The sequence below is a fragment of the Cynara cardunculus genome, assembly GCF_001531365.2.
Source record: "Cynara cardunculus var. scolymus isolate 2C chromosome LG 10, CcrdV1, whole genome shotgun sequence".
NCBI lineage: Eukaryota > Viridiplantae > Streptophyta > Magnoliopsida > Asterales > Asteraceae > Cynara > Cynara cardunculus.
In genome coordinates, this window is record NC_037537.1 from 16,942,860 (window position 1) to 16,964,745 (window position 21,886).

A 21,886-nucleotide genomic window follows, 5' to 3' on the forward strand; every position below is an offset into this window, starting at 1 on the left:
TAGAGAATAATAAATAATATTTGTAATAATATTATATTTAGAATAAAATAAAATAAGTAAAATAAAATTAATATAAAAAAGAAAAAGACAATAAAAAGACAAAATCACAAAAAGAATACAAAAAAGAAATGATTATATTAGGGAATAAGGGTTCCATAAGTAAAAGTTAGGGGTGTTATTAGTCTCTCCCATTATTTAATGCAACACATATAAAACCATTTACTGAACGTTATTTATTTTATTGAATAATATCATTTGTTTTTTATCTGATAAATACTTATCGATCTTTATTATATTGAATTTTATGATGTGACGTTCGATAAACGCTTACGGCTGATAAACGAACGCCCAAAATCGTAAAACATGTGATTTCAAATTCATCATTCTTTTAGCACAAGTAGATGAATTGAATTCAATCCCCTTTTGCATCCATTCTAACCAACATCGCACGCCCCTTGGCCCCACCACGAGCATGCTATTATTGTCCCGGTCACGCCTCCCACCACCATATTGTCGTTGTCACACCCATCCCCTGCCATTCGACCACTATTGTCGTCACACCCACTCACCCCCGCCTCAAACAAAGATATAGATTCCAATTCATTTGTGATATTACATTTTAATTCCTACCAACAAAGCATTGTTAAATTTCATTTCATTTCCTTCAAAATTCAATTTTTTTGATGTATTCCAACTTCATCAAATTTCATTACGCGGCCCAAATGCCCCTAAAAATCTAAAATATGCATAATTCGACCTTGGTTTTTTTTAGGTCCAATTCTATACCTCACATTAAAACTATTTATAAAAAGGTTTGTTAAAAAGCAGAGTTTGCCCAATAAAAAAGAAAGAAAATAAATTGAGTCAATAAAAGCAGGTGAATAATAAATAAGAATAATACATACACAAGTACGTACAATTGTACTAAAAAAACATAACCAAGATAATAGTCTTAACACTAACTTAGGACTAATTGACTGGTAAATTAATGGGAAATTGATTCAAATGATCACATTTCACAACCAAATTGATCTGCTATCCATTTTTTTCAGACTTCACTCAAAAGTCATTAATACCCAGGTCCACGATTATTGCGGACATGCTAAACGACAAAATTACAGAGTCTTTTTGGCTCAGGTCTGCAATTATTGCAGACACACTAAACGACAAAAATCTAGAGTTTTTTGGCCTAGGTTCGTATTATCACGGGTCCAACCTAAAACTCATTTTCTTTGAATCCGTAATTTTTTTTAGGAAAATGGGTTTTGAGTCGAATCCATAATTATTGTAGATTGGTGGTTACGGATCTGACCCAAAAAAGTTGATCTTTTTGTCGTTTGGTGAATCCACAATAATTGCGGACCTGAGTATTGCCGACCTAGTGACTTTTGGATGAAATCCGAAAAGAAATGATTAGCAGGTTAATTTAGTTGTGAATTTTTTTCATTTGAGTCAATTTACCTGAATAATTATCGGATTACTAAGCCTACTCTTTTTACCTCTCCAATTACCACCCACATTATTTCCCCATCCCTTTTCTGCTACTTAAGGTTGCGTTTGGTACATGAGACGGGACATGACAGAACAGAACAAAATTCGTTGTCCCATGTTTGGCACAACATGAGACAGAACAATAACTCACTGTCTCACATTTAGCATGACATGAGACGAGAACAAAACTGGGACAAGATGAGACAACATGAAACAAAATAGGTTTTTTCTTGTTCCACCAAAATAGGTGGAAAAAACGAGACAATAATGAAATATAATCTAAAATATTACTAATATACCTTAGTTTGATATATAACATTAATATATTATTTATTTTAATGGTCATCACCGCTAGTTTCGACCGCCGCCAGCACCACCTCCACCTCCTCTTCCACTACAACATCCTTTACCGCCTCCACAACCACCAAACACCATCGTCCATCGCCACCTCTACCGTAGTCGACCACCACCACCATTGTCCATTGCCGCCGCCACTACCGTCGTTCGCCATCTCCAACTCCTCCTCTACTACAACAACCTCTTTCACCACATCCACAACCACCGCCCACTACCGACTACCACTGTCCATTGTCACCTTTATAGCCACCAACACTGCCACCGTTGGCCACCTTCAACTCCTCCTATACCTCAACAACCTCCTCCACAACCACCGTCGACCACCGACCACGCTGTCCATAGCCACTTCTACAACCACCATTGGCCAACGACCACGCTGTCCATAGCCACCTCTACAACCACCATTGGCCAACGACCACGCTGTCCATAGCCACCTCTACAACCACCTTTGGCCAACGACCACCATTATCCATTGCCACCTCCAACTCATCCTCTACTGCAACAACCTCCTCCACAACCACCGTTGGCCATCGACCACCACTGTTTATTGCCGCCTCACGTCCACCATAACCACCACCACCATTATCTTCACTACATTAGCCACAACTACCTCATCCACCGTTGTCAATCGCCGCCGCCACCACCACAATCCACCATCCTCACGTCATCTATAACCAATATTGTCCACCAACCACTACTGCCTCTACCTCTATAACCACCGTCGGCCATCAACCACGACTTCCCATCGCCACTATTACCGTCAACCACTACCACCCTTACCATAACCAAAACCATCTCCACCACTATTACTACCATCAACTATATAAACTTTTTTCATTCATATTTGATACCATTATATATATATATATATATATATATATCCATTTATATGAAAATTGTGTAAAAATATATATAAATTAAAATCTTTAATAATTTACTTTATCTGTGTTAATTATAACTATCATATAATATTTAAAACATCAGATAATTTTGTGAGGTAACTTGTTTGTTTTTGTCCCGTCCAGTCTTAGTCGTACCAACACCAGATATACATTTGTTCTGTCAAGTCCTACCTCTTGTCATGTCCAGTTTTGTCCTGTCCAATCTTGTATGCGTATCAAACGCTATATAAGTGAACACGATGACTTTTACCTGGTTAGAGTTTACTGTATAATTTTTTTTATATGATGTTTTGATGAAATAGAATTTTTTTTGATAGGGAGGGGGGAGACCCCTCCAGATCAAGGCAAAAACACTAAAACAACAAAATACGCTCTCGGGTGGGGGCGAACCACATCCACCAGAATCCAAGGCACCCAGAAGGGAAAGAAGGAGAGAAGAGGAGAAGRGGGAAGAAGCAGAGAGAAGAAGAGAGACAGAGACAGAAGCCGACCACAAGGGAGGGGCCCGGTCAAGCCAAGACCAGGAAGCAACGGAGGACACCACAGGGGAAGGAAAAGGGGCCTAAAAAAAGGCACACCCTAGACCGCACCAAGAAAAACCAGGAGAGCAGAAAAGCTCACACAAAGCAGACAAAGCAGCACAAACAGACGGCTACGAGAGGTTCCAGGCAAGCCGAGCCCGGACAACGTTGATGAAATAGAATTTTACCCGGTAAGACTAACGGAAAATATTGAATATTACCGGTAACCATTTGAATAAACCACCCATTAATCCGATTCATTGACTCATTCTTGATAATAATATTAGAAGGGTACTAGTGCAATGCATCGAGACACATTTCAATTTCAATGTTTTGTTTTATTTTTTTATCCATGTCGATATAAATACGATTTTATGTGGTTTTGAGAAAGCGATGATGTTTTTATTTTTCAATAAAATATAAATTTGAAAATATCATATAAAATTACAAAAAATATATCAATATTAGTATCAAATTAACTATTTAAAAGCTATTGTTTGTATATTTTGTAAATTCAAATTTTTATTATAATTTAATTTAACTTAATTTAAGTTTAATAATATATTTTTGTATAAAAAAAATAATAATTAAATATTATGTTAAAACTCAATAATTATTTTAATTATATTTTAGATTTTTTATATTTTAAAATGAGATGTTTATCCTCTATTTGATTATGTTTATCCGCAGTTAGTTACACGAATTAAAATATAGAGTTTTAATAAGTTGTACTTATGTACAAGTTATTTGTAATTTTGAATTTTTAAGTAATAGATATCAATAAACAATACTTCATGCATAAAAAATGGTTTTTAAAAGTTTTTATCAAATAATTTATAATATAGTATAGACGAAGAGCACATTATACTGTTAAGTGTGACTTTTGTAAAATAAAATACGACAATTAAACTAAGAGTTATACAAAAAAGTAATTTTTTATAAAATATAAACGGTTGTCAAAAATGTTTTCCTACTTGGTTTATATTTTTGGAGATTTTTAAAAGGGAAAAGTTAAAAAAATCCAAGTTTTTGATTTTGAATGGTTTCGTCTGTAAATTATTTTTTTTAATAAAAAAAACATTAAACTTTTTTATTTTGTATGATTAGAAGAGTATTCGTGTAATGCAACGAGACACATCTCGATTTTAATGTTCTATTTTTTTATTTGTCTTTGTCGATGTTATAATACGATTTTATGTGTTTTTAAGAAAACATTAATGATTTTATTTTTTAATAAAATATAAATTTGAAGAAAAATATATCAATGTTAATATCAAATCAACTATTTAAAAGTTCTCATTTTTTATGTAATTATTTTATTTTATTTTTATTGTAATTTAATTTAAGTTTAATAATGAAATAATTTATTTTTGGTTTAATAATATAACATTTTATAAATATAATAACTAAGTATTCTGTTATAACTCATTGATTATCCTAATTTATTTTAGATTTTTTATATTTAAAATTAGATGTTTATCTTGTATTTAATTATGTTTATCTGCAGTTAGTTACATGAATTCAGCTATGTAGCTTTAATAACTTGTACTTACGCACAATCTACTTGTAATCTTGAGTTGTAAGTAATTTGCATTAATAAACAATACTTTATGCATAAAAAGTGGTTTTTAAGAGTTTTTGTCAAATGGTTTATAATATAGTATATATTAAGTTTATACCCTTTTTTTAAATTGAAAAATGATTAAAACTTTTTTTTTTAATGAAAAAACCATTAAACTTTTATAATTTGTATTGATCCCTTAATATCTTTTAATAAATAAGCTAACGTACTTTTAAAATTTGGTTACCTCCATCATTTTTTAACAAAAAAAGTTACATTCACCGACTAGTAAAGTTCAATGGGGTTTTTTTATTTATTTAAATTGTAAAACCCAAAATTTATATCGTACGGGTCTTTAAATAGATAATTTTTATTTATTAAATTCGTTTGAGGTGTTAAAATATTTATGTAGTTAGTTAAGGAAGTAGTAATCGAAATCTCAAAATAAGTTTAAAGTTCGGACCTTAAGTGAAAGAGAATGTCGGGACATGGGTAAAAGTTGTAAATTCGTGAAAGTTAAAGGAGTCGGGTCAAAGGTAAACATGTCCAAATCAGAAGGACCTGTTCTGTAAAATTTGCACCAGACCTGCAAATGCAGAAGAGTCTGTTTTGTACCTACGCTCCAGACCTGCAACGCAAAAGTGTGAAAGCGACCTATGTCGGGTCAGAGACGACCAAGTCCAACAGAAGGACCTGTTTTGTAAATATCTGCAATTCAGAGATATGATACCGACCTCTCATTTGAAGCTCCCCATTGGTCCGATTATTCAACTATTGCGACAAAAACCTCAGCATATAAATAGACTTCACTTCGCTCTACAGTTTGCATTATAACTTCCTAAGATTTCATAGAGTATCAGGAGAGAAATCGGAGCTCAAAGTCCCCATCCATTATATGCGTTTAGAGGTAAAACACTCAACTATCATCCATATTCCTTATTTGGTTAGCTTCGTGATTAGGTCATCTGTAAGACCTTGTAGCCGTATGTCTCAAATCTTAACTTTTAAGTCTGTGTAGGACCAGAGAGGCTCTGGTCATGGTTGAATTATTTTCCAAGTATTAGTTCAACCAGAGGCTCTGGTCATGAAGCCAGAGGCTCTGGAAGAGAGACCAGAGGGGCTCTGGTCCTGGTTGGATTATTTGCTAAGTATTAGCTCGACCAGATGCTCTGGTCGTGAAGCCAGAGGCTCTGGAAGAGAGACCAGAGGGGCTCTGGTCCTAGTCGAATTATTTGCTATGGGTTGGTTCAACCAGAGGCTCTGGNGGTTGGTTCAACCAGAGGCTCTGGTTGTGAAGCCAGAAGCTCTGGAAGAGAGACCAGAGGGGCTCTGGCCCTGAATAACGAAATACGTTTCAAGTGTGGCTTAGAACCAGAGGCCCGATGGACCGAAGCAGTATGTTCCTAGTTTTGCTCCATAAGATGAATGACCATTTTTAAAGTATACGAGTCATAAGTGTTGGTTAGTACAACCAGAGGCTCTGGTCGTGAGAACAGAAGTTTTGGAAGAGAGACCAGAGAGGCTCTGGTTTGATGTTAATTTATTTTCTAAGTATGGTCGCCCACAGAGGCTCTGGCCGCCCACAAGAGGCTCAGGTCAATACAACCAGAGGCTCTGGTCGCTACAGAGGCTCTGGTCAATACAACCAGAGGCTCTAGTCTTCCTTGGAGTGACTAAGTTGACCAAGGGTTGACTTTTGGTTCGTTTGACCTATGTGGATGTTAATGATAGGTCAAATATAGTTGTTTGAGGTATACTAAGATGCTCGTATACGAAGTTTGACTTTAGGTTGGGGCAGAATGACAATAGTTGACTTTTGTTGACTTTTTGGAGATATTTAGATGTTAATGAGATATCATGGTATAATTATCATGTAGGTTACCGTTTTTGAGAGAAAAGCCTACTGAACGTTAACAATTCAAGGTGAGTACATTATGCGATTTTTATGGGATATATACATGATTATTATAAAAGTATTTTATCCATGATATATAYATGATATGTTTATATGCATATGATGATAACTTGATTACATTGATGTGCATGATATTTAAATATATGCATGATATTAAAGGTGATGTTAATGAGAAAGATTATGATGACTTGATATTATCGAGATGATATTCAAGTATGTGTACAATGTGAAAAATGATGATGATGCATATGTGATTTTATGTTGTCACTTGCATGAGATGTATGTTGCATGTCACGTTGAGATTTGCATTAATGAGTGAATATTGCAAATAAATGATATGCAACTAGTATGATACGGCAAGATTCGTCCACCGTACGTGGTGGGTTGGACATGAAAGGAGGGCTTGCAATTCCGAGGTCTTGGGGTCCTGGTCCATAGAATACGCCACATACGCAAAGAAAAGTGACGAGCCGAGGCCTCACTTACAAGATAATAATTAAAATACGCTAAAACGCTATTTTATGTGTGCATGTGATCATGAAACCATATTGTATTCACTAATCTTTTTGCTTATACTATACATGTATATATCTCAGGTGTCATTCGTCAGTAGACGAGTGAAAAAAGAAAGAAGGGACTATGTTTTGAAATCATGTTTGATTAGACTTTTTAATTAGCATTGATTATGTTAAAGTATTTTACGCTTCCGCAATGATGTAACGAATTATGTTAAACATATTATGTGTGTTTGGAATTTTAAGTTCGTATTTTCGTTCATGACTTAAGTTATTAAGAATGACGTCACGACACTCGATAAAAAAAATAAAAATTCGGGGCGTGACATAGATGATGGTCTAATCATTCAAAATGTAAAAGTTTAATAGTTTTTTTCATGCAAAAAAATGGTTCATGGTCATAATAGTTTAAAATGAGAAAGTTTAACTATTTTTTCATTCAAAAAAATAGTTTCGAGACTAACCATTTAAAATGAGAAAATTTGTTAGGGTTTTTAGACTTTCCCTTTTTAAAATTAAATGAAAATTTATAAAAAAGAATTATGAATATTTTATAGGAAAAAGTTCAGAAATATCAATGAATTGTCTCATTTTGAATTATCAAGTTTTTGAACTATTTTTCTGAATAAATAACTATTAAACTTTCTTAATGATTAAGTCTTTGAACTATTTTTTTTAATTAAAAAACAGTAAACTTTTTCATCTTAAATGATTAAGTCGTTGAACATTTTTTAATAGATAAACCATCGAAGTGTTAGAAATTGGTTAGTTGCACTATCTTTAGAAAAAGAAACTACTTGTAACGGATTATAAATGTTTTAAAGTAAAAGGAAAGCTAAATCAGTTTTACTGTTCCCAAACCCTACATCGTTCAAACCCTTGAAAACAGAGGTACCATTCCCCTTCATCACATCTATTTACCTCATTGTTGCCCATTCTCTATATCGCCTATCACACCGTTGACCCATGTCATTGATCTTCCTATTTTTTATTTATTTTTTTATCTATCAAAAGAGAGAATAAAAAAACAGATAAAAAAGAGGATGATCGATGGCAGGGGCTAACAACGCGATCGTCAATATAGAGAACAAACAATAATGGGGAGACAAGGAGTGGTGTTGCTGAGTGATATCGGTGTTTGCATGAGATTCAAATGACGTAGGGTTTGGAGACGATAAAACTAATTTAGATTTATTTTTACTTTAAACCTTCCTAATTGGTCACAAGTAGTTTTTTTTTTAAAGTGATATAGTTAACCAATTTTTAAAAAGTCCAACGGGTTATTATTTAAAAAATGTTTAGGGATTTAATCATTAAAAAAAATGTTCAGTGATTTAATCATTCAAAAAAATAGTTTAAAAACTTAATAATTCAAATTTAGAAAGTTTATCATTTTTTCAGCCAAAACAATAGTTTAACGACTTAATCATTAGAAATAAGATAATTCGTTGGATTGTTCTAAATTCCTAATTTTAATTCCTACTAGTACATTACGAGAAGGGTACTCGTACAATTGAGCAGGATACATATCGATTTTAATATTTCATTTTTTTTTCTCAGTCGATGTTATAATACGATTTTATGTGATTTTGAGAAAACGATAATGTTTTTATTTTTGAATAAAATATAAATATGAAACATATATCATATAAAACTGGAAAAAAATATTGATATTGGTACCAACCTAACTATTTAAAAATTTTATTTTTTGTGTATTTTTAATTCATTTATTATTTTTGGTTTGATAATATAATTTTTTATAAATATAATAATTAAGTATTTTGTTAAAAAATGATTATCGTTAATATATTTTAGATTTTTTATATTTAAAATGAGATGTTTATTTTCTATGTGATTATGTTTATATGCAGTTAGTTACACGAATTTAAATATAAAGTTTTAATAAGTTGTACTTACGCACAAATTACTTGTAATCTTGAATTTTAAGTAATATGCATCAATAAATTATAAATAATTTGACAACAACTCTTAAAAACCATTTTTTATGCATGAAATACTGTTTATTGATGCATATTACTTAAAATTCAAGATTACAAGTAATTTTGCGTAAGTACAACTTATTAAAGATCAATTTTTAAATTCATGTAACTAACTGCAGACAAACATAATCAAATATAAGGATAAACATCCATTTTAAATATAGAAAATCTAAAATATAATTAAGATAATCATTGAGTTCTAATAGAATGTTTAATTATTACTTTATAAAAATTATATTATTTTATAAAAAATAAATTATATTGTTATTAAATCTAAATTAAATTATAATAAACATTGAATTAAAAAATTTACAAAAAAAAACAAGAACTTTTAAATAATTAATTTGATATTAATATCGATTTATTTTCTTGTCAAAAATTTTATGTTGTATTCAAATTTATACTTCATTCAAAAATAAAAACATTACCGTTTTTTCAAAATCACATAAAATCGTATTAAATTAATAGAAACAAATAATAAAAACTAAACATTAAAATGAAGATTTATCTCGCTGCATTACGCAAATAACGTTCATTTTTTAATATTTATAGTTTTCGAGCTGTTTATTAAAATTTGAAACATATTTGAAATAGTTTTTGAGATTCAATAAGACCATCTTGAACTTGAAGGGCAATAACAAGTCCAGCCCGTCCATTCGGCCCAGAAAGAACTTATTATGACAATTTTACCCTTTCAGGCATTTTATCTTATACCCCCCCAGCTATTAGGGTTTCTTCCATTTTCTTATCAGCCGATTGCACCCGCCGCACCGGAGCAACTTAGTTTCCGGTAATGTGATATTTTGACGATTTGCTTATGATTTATGCCTACAACTATGAAAATTTTGGTTTTTGATTTATGTGTGCTTGTTTTCTCAATTTACACAATCAAACGCGTCGTACACTTCATCTAGGATTTTGTATTTAACTCGCCTGAAATGTATGTTAGTGCTCTTCAATTTGAAGTCTTACAGTTTTTTGGTTTATTATGTTGTGAATTTCTCTTAATATAGTCAGGAGAATTTGTGTAAAATGTGTTCCAGCCCTTTGAATTTGTTTTTGTGGATTTTGGCAATGTATGGGAAGTGTTGATTTAGTTCTGTGTGTGAAGTACTAGCATTCCTGAGCAAATAAAGGATTGCAATATTTCAATACTGTCTACCTCAAACTGTTTGATTTACACATTGGATTGATCAGCTAACCGTTTGCTTGCTTGTTGATGCTATATAGATTATCTATTTTTTACGTGTTTCTTGGTGAGAATCTAGTTTGAGTTGATAATTAATTCTATAATCTACCCATCTGATGACACATACTTTACATGCTTCATGAACACTTGTTGTCCGTTTAGAGTTGGCTTGTGTAAATTTAGAAAAAATAGTCATGTTTGGACAGTGTATATGTTTTGTGCCCATTGCTAAATTTGTATTTCGATATGGGAGTTTAAAACTGTTACCTGGTTCCGTTTCCAGACCCAGTATATAGTGAGGGCAGAAGAGCAATGGCACCAAAGGACAGAAAGCCCCATGTGTGCAGGAACCCTGACTTGATTAGAGGGGTGGGGAAATACTCACGCTCTAAGATGTATCACAAGAGGGGTCTTTGGGCTATCAAGGCTAAGAATGGTGGTGCTTTCCCCAAACACGAGAAGAAAGCTGCTGCTGCTGCTCTGCCTGAGAAGCCTCCGAAGTTCTATCCCGCTGATGATGTGAAGAAACCCCTTGTCAATAAGCGCAAAGCCAGACCAACTAAGCTCAGGTATATAAATAATATCTATGCTATGGGTACATGTATCATCTCATCATCTCTGATGAATTTTTTGATCATTCATTCATGTTTTCAGGGCTAGCATTACTCCAGGAACTGTGCTGATCATATTGGCTGGGAGGTTCAAGGGCAAGAGGGTTGTTTTTCTTAAACAACTGACTTCTGGATTGTTGCTGGTTACTGGTAGGTTAACTCTTTTTCCTTTTTGTGCCTGTTTATAGAAGTTTTGCTTTTTTACTTCCTCGATTTGGCTGTTAAAAACTATGTTTTTTTCTTCTTCATGCGACAGTTAACATTTCTCTATCTGATCTCTGATGTTTAAAAACTGATATTTGCTTAAGGTAGTTTACACATCTTTTGATATCTGCAGTTGCTGATATTTTCTGCTACTTTGCTTTTGTTAAATCTATGAAATTACTGAGTTGTTCCATTTTGATGATAGGAATTGATAGAATTGTATTTGTATATGATATGGATGTTGTTGGTTGTGGGTAGAGAGAAATACACAGAATCATATATGTACTAGAATAGAATTTGTTTGGAAAGTGATGCTTTCTGTTTATATTCTAATAGTGGTCACTTTTTTTTTCTAATACATCTTTCATTTTGTAGGCCCCTTTAAGATTAATGGTGTTCCTTTGAGGAGGGTGAATCAGTCATACGTTATTGCCACATCAACGAAGGCTGACATCACTGCGGTAAATGTGGAGAAGTTTGATGACAAATACTTCGGAAAGAAAGTTGAAAAGAAGAAGAAGAAAGGAGAGGGCGAGTTTTTCGAGGCAGAGAAAGAGGTAATGCTGTCTTACTCTCTTTATATATAAACACCATCCGACTCATGGAAATGTAAACATCTCTGTCTTCTCTTTTTAGGGAAATCCCATGTCGGTAGGAATCTTTCTGATATTGATATTGAACTACATGTTATGCTTTAAGCTGAAAACTGAAGATGATTTTTCAAAGTACTACAATTTTTGGTCATTTGAATAATAGCTGATGAAGCTATATCAAGTATTAAGCTCATTAGTCTTCTAAGTAATAGCTGATTACTGGCGCCACAATTTCATCAGGCCCTTTCTGGGACATCAAATATGTTGTTATTTTTCTGTGTTTTATTTGTTCTTATGTCAGTGGTTTCTGCTATTCTTATACCTGATTCTTTATTAATCTGTATTACAGGAAAAGAACACACTTCCACAGGAAAAGAAAGACGACCAGAAGACTCTAGATGCAGCTTTGATAACATCAATTGAGGCTGTTCCAGATCTGAAAAGCTATTTGGGTGCAAGATTTTCGCTCAAGGCAGGCATGAAACCTCATGAGCTTGTTTTTTAAGGGAAAACATGAAGAGCCATTAGTAGAATTAATTTTGTTTCTGTAATCATCTCTCATGTCTACATAGATCTAGAGGATGCATTATCAGTTTCTTTTTTGTGTTGAATGACTGAAATTCTTTTTTATATGCTCCAAGCACAATGGAATTTTGCAAAGAATGTTTTAATTCAGTTGTTCTATTGCTTGATTACACGTGAATCTTTTCTTTATGTATTATCTGCTCGAAACTTGCAAAGGATTCGTTCTATTTGACCAGAAATTTACAGGGGTGAAGAAAGTCATTGATGTCATTACTTATTTCAACATTGCATGGTAACTGAAGTCACACATGCATGATATTTATTGCATAGAAAAACATTGGTTAGCATTTAAACTCTAGCCTTATCTAGAAAAGACTTTGGAAATAGCGTGTAGGTGACTGGCTCGTTCGATGACTGGTACACTTGTTAGAGTAAACTATCTGTTTGAGCAGGTAATCTCCTAAAGAAATTGTTTGGAACTGAAGGCAATTTGCTTCGTAGCTGGGGATGTCGAAACATATACAATCCGCCAACGAGTGCCACCACTCTAAACGGAGTTGCATACAGGACCACTGCTGCACAGAGGCTGAAAAAGACGAACAGGCTTGTTGCTCGAGGGTCTCTCCAGGTAAGTAACATTCCAAATCTCTCTCCTTGTGTAGCTACATCCCCCACTACTGTTTGAATCCTCCCTGCCACACTCCGGATCCTGTCGTACCGCATACGAACGATGTCAGCCGTTCTAGTTGTCGGGAAAGTGTCAAACTCTTCATCGAGTTCGTCAGGGTGCACCGCCTCAGCCCATGATAGTTTTGGGTCCATATGAGGCGGGTGTTTAGCCCGGGACCTGTAGTTCCATAGTCCAATCAAGAACATGTAGAGACAGATAGTGGGTAGGATGAGCTCTGGATACCACACTAGAATCAGAAACAGGATGTGAACCAATACGGATGTCACCGGATTTTTCCAGTGGCAGACATCATTCAGCCACCGGCCAATGGAGAACAACCCTGAAAGCAGAGACATTAACCGGAAAAAGTTTGCTTTGCTTCTCCTCATACTCCACATGTGAGAATCCACGTCTAGCATGTACTCAACCACCTCCTTCCTAAGAGGCGGTTCAGCTCGACCAAGCCGTGCTGACACTATATTCATCGCTTGATATCTTAAGTTTTCAATCTGGTTTACTGTGAAAGGATGCAAGTAATGCATTTTAGGCAGCAGAGGGTTACCGTAGGTTGAAACCATGTTAGCCATGGATAGGGTGGTGAATCGAACTGCTAGGTTCAGCTCACCCATCTTTTTCACCCCAGAGGGTTGGAGTACAATCAGTGGGTAAGAATGTGTGTAAGTTCGATTAGCTTCAAGAGTCGATAACCGGATCCTTATCTTCCCGATTCTTGAATCTCTTACCGTACTGGGGCCAGCACCGTGCTTCTCAGTTCCCAAGTGGCAATTGTCGAAAACCCCCATTGTGATGACTGTGCAGGGATCGTAAACTTCCCATGTGTACTGCTCGTTCCATTTTGGCTTGAGGGTATCCAGAATCGTTCTTGTCCGAACCCATTTCTGTCCATATTTTGCCACACAGTAAGCGTCTGTAGACCCTCTCCCATCTTTGATCTTCATCGGAAGCAGCCCTTGTGCACCCAAAATCCCGACTTCCAAGATCCCACACGGCGGTTTCCATAACTGTTTAGCCGTGGGTCGTTGATCACTTATATACAATGTTGATTCATCAAGAACATGGTACCCGCCTTCTAAGCAAGCCCGGAGGTGCACCCTACTAGAAAACTTAAGTTCTCTCCTTCTCTCACCTTCTAAACCATTGAACCCGTACTTCTCCACATTAAACCAACGAGAATGAACCGGCCTGTGGTCGAGCCGTTTTTCGAACGTAGTCAATGGTAGATTCAACGTCCCCAAAACCTCGTCTCTTGAAGAGTTCACCCGGTCCTCTATTGTAAGCACCAACAATTCTTCAAAAGGCTCGGCGGCAACAAACACCAAATCTTCATCCCATATCGGATTCATCGCCCTCCCCGAACAAATCTTTGTTCTTAGAACTTGGTTTCCCACTTGTACCTTCACAGAGACTTCCGGAACATGGGTGTTGTCATTCAAGATCAAATCTTGAGCTTCGATTATGTTCACTCGGAGATACCAAAGTTTTGGAGAAACGTAAACCTTTGATCGAACATTGAAAACGCCTTCTCCTTGAACGGTGGAAGCATCTGAGTGCCACGCCTCCGGAAAAGCTTCATCGGCTTGTGTTCCCATCCAAACGGCAACCATGAGTTCACCTCTACCCCTCTCCATTCTGTGCCACTGGGGAGCCAACGGGCTATCTGGTGGGACCCTTGTTGGAATCTCGTTCAGATCGAAAACCACTCTCCCTAAGTAATCGGCTCTCCCGAACATCTCCTTATCTTTCACATAAACTTCCAAAGTCGATGATTGGATACGATCTTTCGAAAATGCAAACACCTGGTTCCATTCGGGGTTTGCCCGATGCTCTAAATGCCTCGTTCTTCCGACATAATTCCCTAGTCTGACCTCGGCATAAGGGTCACCGCTAGCGAGATCTTTTGCCTTAACGACCCTAACGTAAAGATGATATGTTTGTTCAACAAGATCATACGTGGTTCCAGATCTCTCCCCTCCCAGCCACCCCCTTCCACCATAGGTTCCGCCACCCCGCCACCTTCTGCCGCCAAGTTGTGGGTTCATGTCCTTCAACTCGTAGTCGTGATCTGCTTCAAGGTTACCCCGAGGTTGCATCTTAACCAGCAAAGATTCACGTGTTTTCGCCTCTGATCGCACTTCAATCACCGGAGCCGAATCAGGCGGCAAAGGAGCAATGACTGTACACGCTTCAATCTTTTTCAACGGCTTGGAAGCTCTTTTCGTCTCTGAACGCACTTCAATCACCGGAACTGAATCAGGTGGCAAAGGAGCAACGACAGCACTAGTTTCAATCTTTTTGAACGGCTTGGAAGCTCTTTTTGCCTCCGATAGCACCTCAATCTCCTCGTTAGTGGCAGATTTCGAAGCTTCGATCCTCGGAACTGAATCACGAGCTTCAAGCTTCTTCAACGGCTCGGATTCTGGCGAAATGTAGAGCTTTAAACCAACTTCACCTTTAACGAACGAGAACCACCGCTTGCTTTCAAGTTGGAACTTCTGGTACACTTCTTCGCCTTTCTTGACAACGTTCTTAAACGGAATGCTCACCCTTCCAAGAAAGATTCTTCCGAGCGTCGACTTGCCGTCATGGTAAACCGTGATCTCGATGGATTGATGGCGGTTGTTTTCGTAGGTTTTGTCAAAGTGAAACGAGAGTCGTTGGTTCCAAACGGGGTTGAGGTTTTTGGGGACAGTTGTGGTTTTACTAAGTTGGTTTTGGAAATCGACTTCTACAAATGGACTGGCGGATCCTTCGCCATCTTTAGGCTTGAGGTCATGTGCATCAATGACTTGTACGATCAGCATCATGGTTTGTATTCTCTTCATTCTTTGCTGATCGGAGAAGCCACCGGAGTCGCAAGCAATCTCGCAATGGGGGTTCTGGTTCTGTCGAACAAAGAACGTGGAAACTGGTTGGGAAAGAGGGAGATGGAGGTAATTATGGCATATCAACTTTATTACTAGACACGGAAAAGAAAAAGACTATTTTGTCCATCTTTTGTAAAGCGGAAGAATCCTGTTGGTTGCATTTTTTTTCCTTCTCTCATTGGGCAATCTTGTCTTTTTTTAATCGAAGTATGCTGATAATGAATTAAGCTTTTAAGTTAGTTGGTAACTGAAAAATTAATTATTGGTTAACGAATTAAATGTTAATTAATAAATTGATTATATTTAATTGAACAAAATCGTTAATAATAATAAAATGACATGTTTGTAAAGTTAGAAATACATTATACATGGGAGAGATGTTGCACGTGGATTGATGTGATGGCATTCTATTCCATTCTTGGTGGAGGAGAAATGAACTTAGTAATGTGACAACATGAATGAACATCTTTAAACATAATTAATATATAAAGTTTAGAGTTGTGTCTCGATTAGGGTGTTTATGAGTTGAGTTGATAGGGTTGAAGACATTTGAACAACCCAATTCAATGTTTGTGGTTTGAAAAATCTTAACCCAAACCCAATCCGGGTTGGTTGGATTGATACTTTGGTATATTAAAATATTCTTCTAACCTTAAATATGTTATTTCTCTACTTATAATTTTTTTTTCATTATTAACTATTTGATACAACTTATTCATACTTCTTACGTATATCACATTCAGTTAATTTTTTCAATTTACATATATATGTTCACAGTTACTGAACATATATACGAATGAGTTATATAGAGATGCGAATAAATTGAAAACATGTGTATATGAAGAGCATACATGATAGTGTAATTGTCTAATGTATATGTTAATATAAATTCGATAATCATATTAAATCCAAGTAATAAAATGATATCGGGTTCATCAGGTTAGGTTGAGTTCAAATAATAGTAACCCAATATCAAACCAATACCTACGGTTTGACAATTTTACAACTCGATTAGACATTGGGTTGCTTCGGTTGAGTTATTTCTCATTGGCTTGATCGGGTTGGTCGAGTTTTTGAGCACCGTAGTTTTGATGAGGATGAGAGTTACGGTGAGAAGCGTTAAAATAGAGCTTTACCATTGGATCAATTATAATTGAATGTCAACATTGATGAGGTGCATCAAGGTTCAATAGATCAATTCCCTTCTAAAGTACGATTCATGGGTGAACATGAGATTAAAAATAATCAAGAGTTTAGGTTCAATAGATTAATTTTCTTCTAAAATGCAATTAAAGTACGACATTTCTGTTTTTCCTAGTAAACTGAAATCTAAAAGAACACTTTGGACTCTAGGATCAAACTGCATATCTGAATGATGCTACTAAACTAGGTATCTTCTCGCTCATGTTGCGTCAAAGCGTTTAGAACAGCTTGGGAGTCGGTTTCAAAGATGACATTCTCATGCCCCACAACCATGATTCATGTCAGCATGGCTGACTCTTCACACTCCTTTTGACTCGGGCATCCTCATCATAGCAATGCCTACATTAAATCAATTGATTCGTTATGCTATAGAAGAAAAACGGAGCTGTCTTTTATGTAATTACTCCTCTTTCCTCCTCACTCAACACCATGTCGGCTCTCGTTATGCCCTTTTTCTAAAAAATTGCCGCATCGCAATTACATTTGAAGCAAGAGGCTGGTGGTGGGTGCCATTTATCGCATCGTGTTGTCTCCGCTTGAATGTGTAACATTTTACCACAAAAAATGTTGTTGAAACAACTTATAATTTAACATCAATTATCGTGAAAGTTATTGGTAGACTACAATTTTGAATTTATAACGAGTTCATAAATCTACCTTTTATTACAAACTCTCACACTTAAATACATGATGTCATCATTAGACTTTTTCATAATCCTCTAATCGATGTTGTAAGACTTGTCTAAAGGGTTGTTTGTTTACATATTAATAGTTTCATTAAGAGACTGCATTTGAATCGTTAAGAGCTGAATCTTGTTTGACATAAAAAAAGTCTGTCTCTTAATGATTGTAAAACTCTCTGAATGATTTTGTATCATGGGTCTCCCTTAACCATTCAACTCCCTAATTTCATTGTAAATAATTAGCAAAATTTACATTCCATTTTACACTATATCATGATTCATGAATGCCTTTTAATCATTCTGACCACTTAATTATTATACACCAAACCATTCAGCAACTGTCAAACAACACTTTCGTTGATTAGGTTCTGAAATCCCTCTCGCCTTCTTCACTTTTTCACCAATAATGGCGATTACAACATCAACAACAGCCCCGAAAATCAACTATAAAATCAGTAAATCACGTCCAAATATGAAATCATTCTACCATTCACCTGCAATTTCTATTCTTCTACATCCCAATTTACTTTGCTTTTTTTTTTTTACATTTGTATTCCAGACGAGTTTAGGGTTGGACTGGGATATCTCACAAGTCACAACCATAGAGACACAGAGAGTTTATGCTGCTTGACTTGGGCAATCAGACCTCGAAAGCGGCCTCACATACTCAAATCTAGGTGTTGTATTTCAATCTTTGTGATCCATCTTATTCAAGATTCTGATTTCTGAGTTTCTTATATGTTTCCTAAATTGTTAAATGTGTTATCTTGGGTTTATTTCTGATATGAATTAGTAACCTGTTTGCTAATCATCAATTTGTTTAAGTAGTTTGCCATCATGTCTTTTAGAGTTAGAAAACATGATTTTGGATGTCAAAAACGTAAAAAGAAAAAAAAAGAACAAAAGAGAGCTATTGATAAAATTTTCACTAAAAAATCTTAAGTTTCACTTGATAATTCTATTGATGTTGATGCTAGTGTTAGTTTGGATGAAAATGTCGATATTAATGTTGATGATGATGCTACTGATGCTATTGATATTGACGATACCTTTATTAGTTTTGATATATTTGATCCAATAAATTGTGATTCTTTGAGTTCTAAAGTGATTGATATGTTGGTTGTAAAAGGTCCTAAAAGAGATTAATCTATTAAAAAAGGTTCTAAAGATATATATATATATATATATATATATATATATATATATTGTAAACGATTTTCTGCAACATCATATACTAGAATTTTATCAAATGGAGAAAAATGTTATAGGGATTGGCTTGTGTATTCCCTAGAGCTCGATAAAATATTTTTCTTTTGTTGTAATTTTTTTTAAAAAGAGGCACGTAAATGGTCAATTAACAAAGGATGGGTTTAGAGATCGGTCACCTTAGCACTTGACTTAAAGAGCATGAAACAAGCATGAATATGAAAACTTGGTATTATTTACGTCTCAAACTTCAAAAGAATGAAACTTTTGTTGTAATTTTTTTTAAAAAGAGGCACGTAAATGCTATTGATATCTCAATGATTATGTCACCATTATCCTGGTATGCACATCTCCTTGATATGTTATCCTTATCTCAATATACACCTCTCATTGATTTGTCACCCTTATAACAAAAAATACATCTCTGCTTAATATGTCACCCTTATTCCATTCACAAGATGTAACATATCAAAATCCTACAATCATGCCAATTGTAGCATACAAAAACAGTTTTATAATCATTCTCATATAAGAACCATACGGTTCTAATTTCAAATACCAAATAAGGAAAGTTTGTAAATAACTCACTTTATGTAATTCACGTAGATAAATATATGAAGATGAATGACAACAGGCAATAACACAAAATCAACCCTCTTCTTATTTCTCTTTTTGCTTATGTTTCCTTCGGACTCCAGAACACACACATAGAAACCGTTTCCCAATTTTCTCTCCTTTCTTTTATCATTCCCATGAGATATCGTACTTATCTCATATTATCATGTAATAAAATTAAGAGGCGGTGGAATTTCTTTTTAAAAAATATTAAGCATATTAACCAATGTTTTAATTAAAAACAACCCAAACTTTCTAACTGAAAGACAGGTTATCACAGATTTGAACCGTCAAATGACAACAAAATGTGTCATGCGAGTCCGATTGTCGTTCAGACATTTTGACAACATTCATATTACCAACCTCATCCAAATAAAAAAACGCTACAACCACACTACAATGCGGTAAGTCGACAAACTCTTAGACGTGTTGCAATTAAACTATGGAAAACGTGTCAAAATGAAACGCGACAAATGTTTTCTTTTTTGCTTAATTTTTTTTTGTCTGTGACTTATGAAGTGCGCCACACAGTTTGCCACATTCTTATATGTGCATAACATGTCATTGGATTGAGCCACAATTGTGACAATTAGTAAAACGTGTAATCACATTTGAACCTTTTGGTGCGCCACATTCGGGTGATCGTTTATTTCAAATTATTAAAAGAAGTGTTACATCTTATAATTTATATTTAAAGTTATTAGTATTTCATTTGATAACGCTGGTACTAATACTCGACGTGTGGAGAAATTAAAGTTGGGTAATTGACCAGCATCTTCCTAAATCGAAATGTGGCGCTGACTGTTACGCTATAACAAAATAAGTTGCGCCTTCTCCATCAGCGATTGTTTTTGGCATAGTGGTAAGCGCTTGGATCATAACATGTGGTATCAGAGCAGGTCACAGGTTCGAATCCCATGAAGTGCATAATAATGCTAGCAGATCCCCGGGGGGGGGGGGGGGGGGGTTGTTGGGTCATTGACCAACATCTCCTAGATTTAAATGTGGCGCTGATTGCTAAACTATAAGCAAATAAGTTGCGCTTGAATCCTAATAGACCTCTATTTCAGACGGTCAATTACTTCATACACATTATTGTGTACACATAATCAATTTAGTCGTTCAAGACAGTTTAAATATTTGTAAACTCGTACTAAATAATTTAGACTTATGTTAAAGCAAATTTTTACAAAGGTAAAAAATGCACTCCATGTATAGGAAATATTGCGAAGATGTTGTTTCCAAAGCTTTGAGAATTCGATACGGATTTGGGTGAACTAAATATGTAAATTCGTACTAATTTTATTTCCTTTTCTGAATGCCGAAGATTTTGAAAATATTGGTTTATTATAATGGTGGAAATAAAAGCAACCTCAATTTCCGGTTTTGGCACACATGGCTCGTGATATACCAACGAACCAAGCTAGTACCGTAGCTCCAGAGTTCGTTTTTTCTTTTATTGGCAAGATCATTTCAATGCGGTAGACACGACTAAGCTCGGAGTCCATGGAGTGTTGTGTATGCTTGAAGGATTATTTAGATAACAATGAAAGAACTCAACACACGACATCACTAGAGATAGGGCTTAAATTTTAGAAGAAAATGAACATGCCATGAACCTATCAAGCCAAACTACTCATACCAATGGCATTTACTCACAATTTTTGAAGATGATGCATCCGATATTGATGACGTTGAGGCTCTTCTTAAGTTTCAAAATGGAGGAACTCTTTTCTATGATCACATATTTACAGTGATGTATTTGTAAATGTATTTGATTGAAAACAAATTACAAAGCATAAAAACATATTTACATTCGATTTAAGAAAAATACTTAGGACTGGTTTGGGTTCGACCGGGATCGGTTCCTATTACCGATTACGATGAACGTTAACCGGGTCACACCTTTTTGACCAAGATTGGACCAGTTACGATAAGCATTTTTGGATCAAGATTGATTTGGGCCCTGGCCCAGAGCCATTTTTGGCCATCTATACCCCAACCCAACAATAGTGAGTCAATTTATTTATAACATAAAATAATTATTATTATTATTAGGAAACACATATAAAAATTCCAAAATTAGGGGATTAAAATAATAATAATAATTACTATTAGGAAACACAAATAAAACCCCCAAGCTCTCACTCTTTTGATGCATTTTAATAATAAATAAAAGAACAAGTTTTTTGTATTTTGTTTCTTTAAGCAAATGACAAAAGTTTATAAAAAAACTAATT

General features: G+C 35.0%; 2 protein-coding genes across 2 annotated transcripts; one reads left to right on the plus strand and one right to left on the minus strand.

Moving 5' to 3' along the window:
• The first annotated feature begins 10,017 nt into the window (after positions 1 to 10,017).
• On the plus strand, positions 10,018 to 12,533 carry LOC112519370 (60S ribosomal protein L6-like). Its single transcript, XM_025127440.1, has 5 exons — positions 10,018 to 10,052; positions 10,735 to 11,020; positions 11,106 to 11,212; positions 11,642 to 11,823; positions 12,209 to 12,533. Exons 2-5 carry the CDS (start codon positions 10,764 to 10,766, stop codon positions 12,362 to 12,364), a joined length of 702 nt encoding a protein of 233 aa, XP_024983208.1. The 5' UTR covers positions 10,018 to 10,052; positions 10,735 to 10,763; the 3' UTR covers positions 12,365 to 12,533.
• A 232-nt stretch (positions 12,534 to 12,765) lies between these two features.
• LOC112520038 (FT-interacting protein 1-like) lies at positions 12,766 to 15,879 on the minus strand. Its single transcript, XM_025128343.1, has one exon. The coding sequence runs from the start codon at positions 15,877 to 15,879 to the stop codon at positions 12,811 to 12,813; it is 3,069 nt and encodes a 1,022-aa protein (XP_024984111.1). The 3' UTR covers positions 12,766 to 12,810.
• Between the last annotated feature and the right edge of the window lie 6,007 nt (positions 15,880 to 21,886).

What these genes read in the sequence shown, in the direction of transcription:
- LOC112519370 (XM_025127440.1), top strand. Translation starts at nt 10,764, where the DNA reads ATGGCACCAAAGGACAGAAAGCCCCATGTGTGCAGGAACCCTGACTTG. An exon ending in GCCAGACCAACTAAGCTCAG is followed by an intron (nt 11,021 to 11,105) that starts GTATATAAATAA and finishes TCATGTTTTCAG; the next exon opens with GGCTAGCATTACTCCAGGAA. An exon ending in TGGATTGTTGCTGGTTACTG is followed by an intron (nt 11,213 to 11,641) that starts GTAGGTTAACTC and finishes TTCATTTTGTAG; the next exon opens with GCCCCTTTAAGATTAATGGT.
- LOC112520038 (XM_025128343.1), bottom strand. Translation starts at nt 15,879, where the DNA reads ATGATGCTGATCGTACAAGTCATTGATGCACATGACCTCAAGCCTAAA.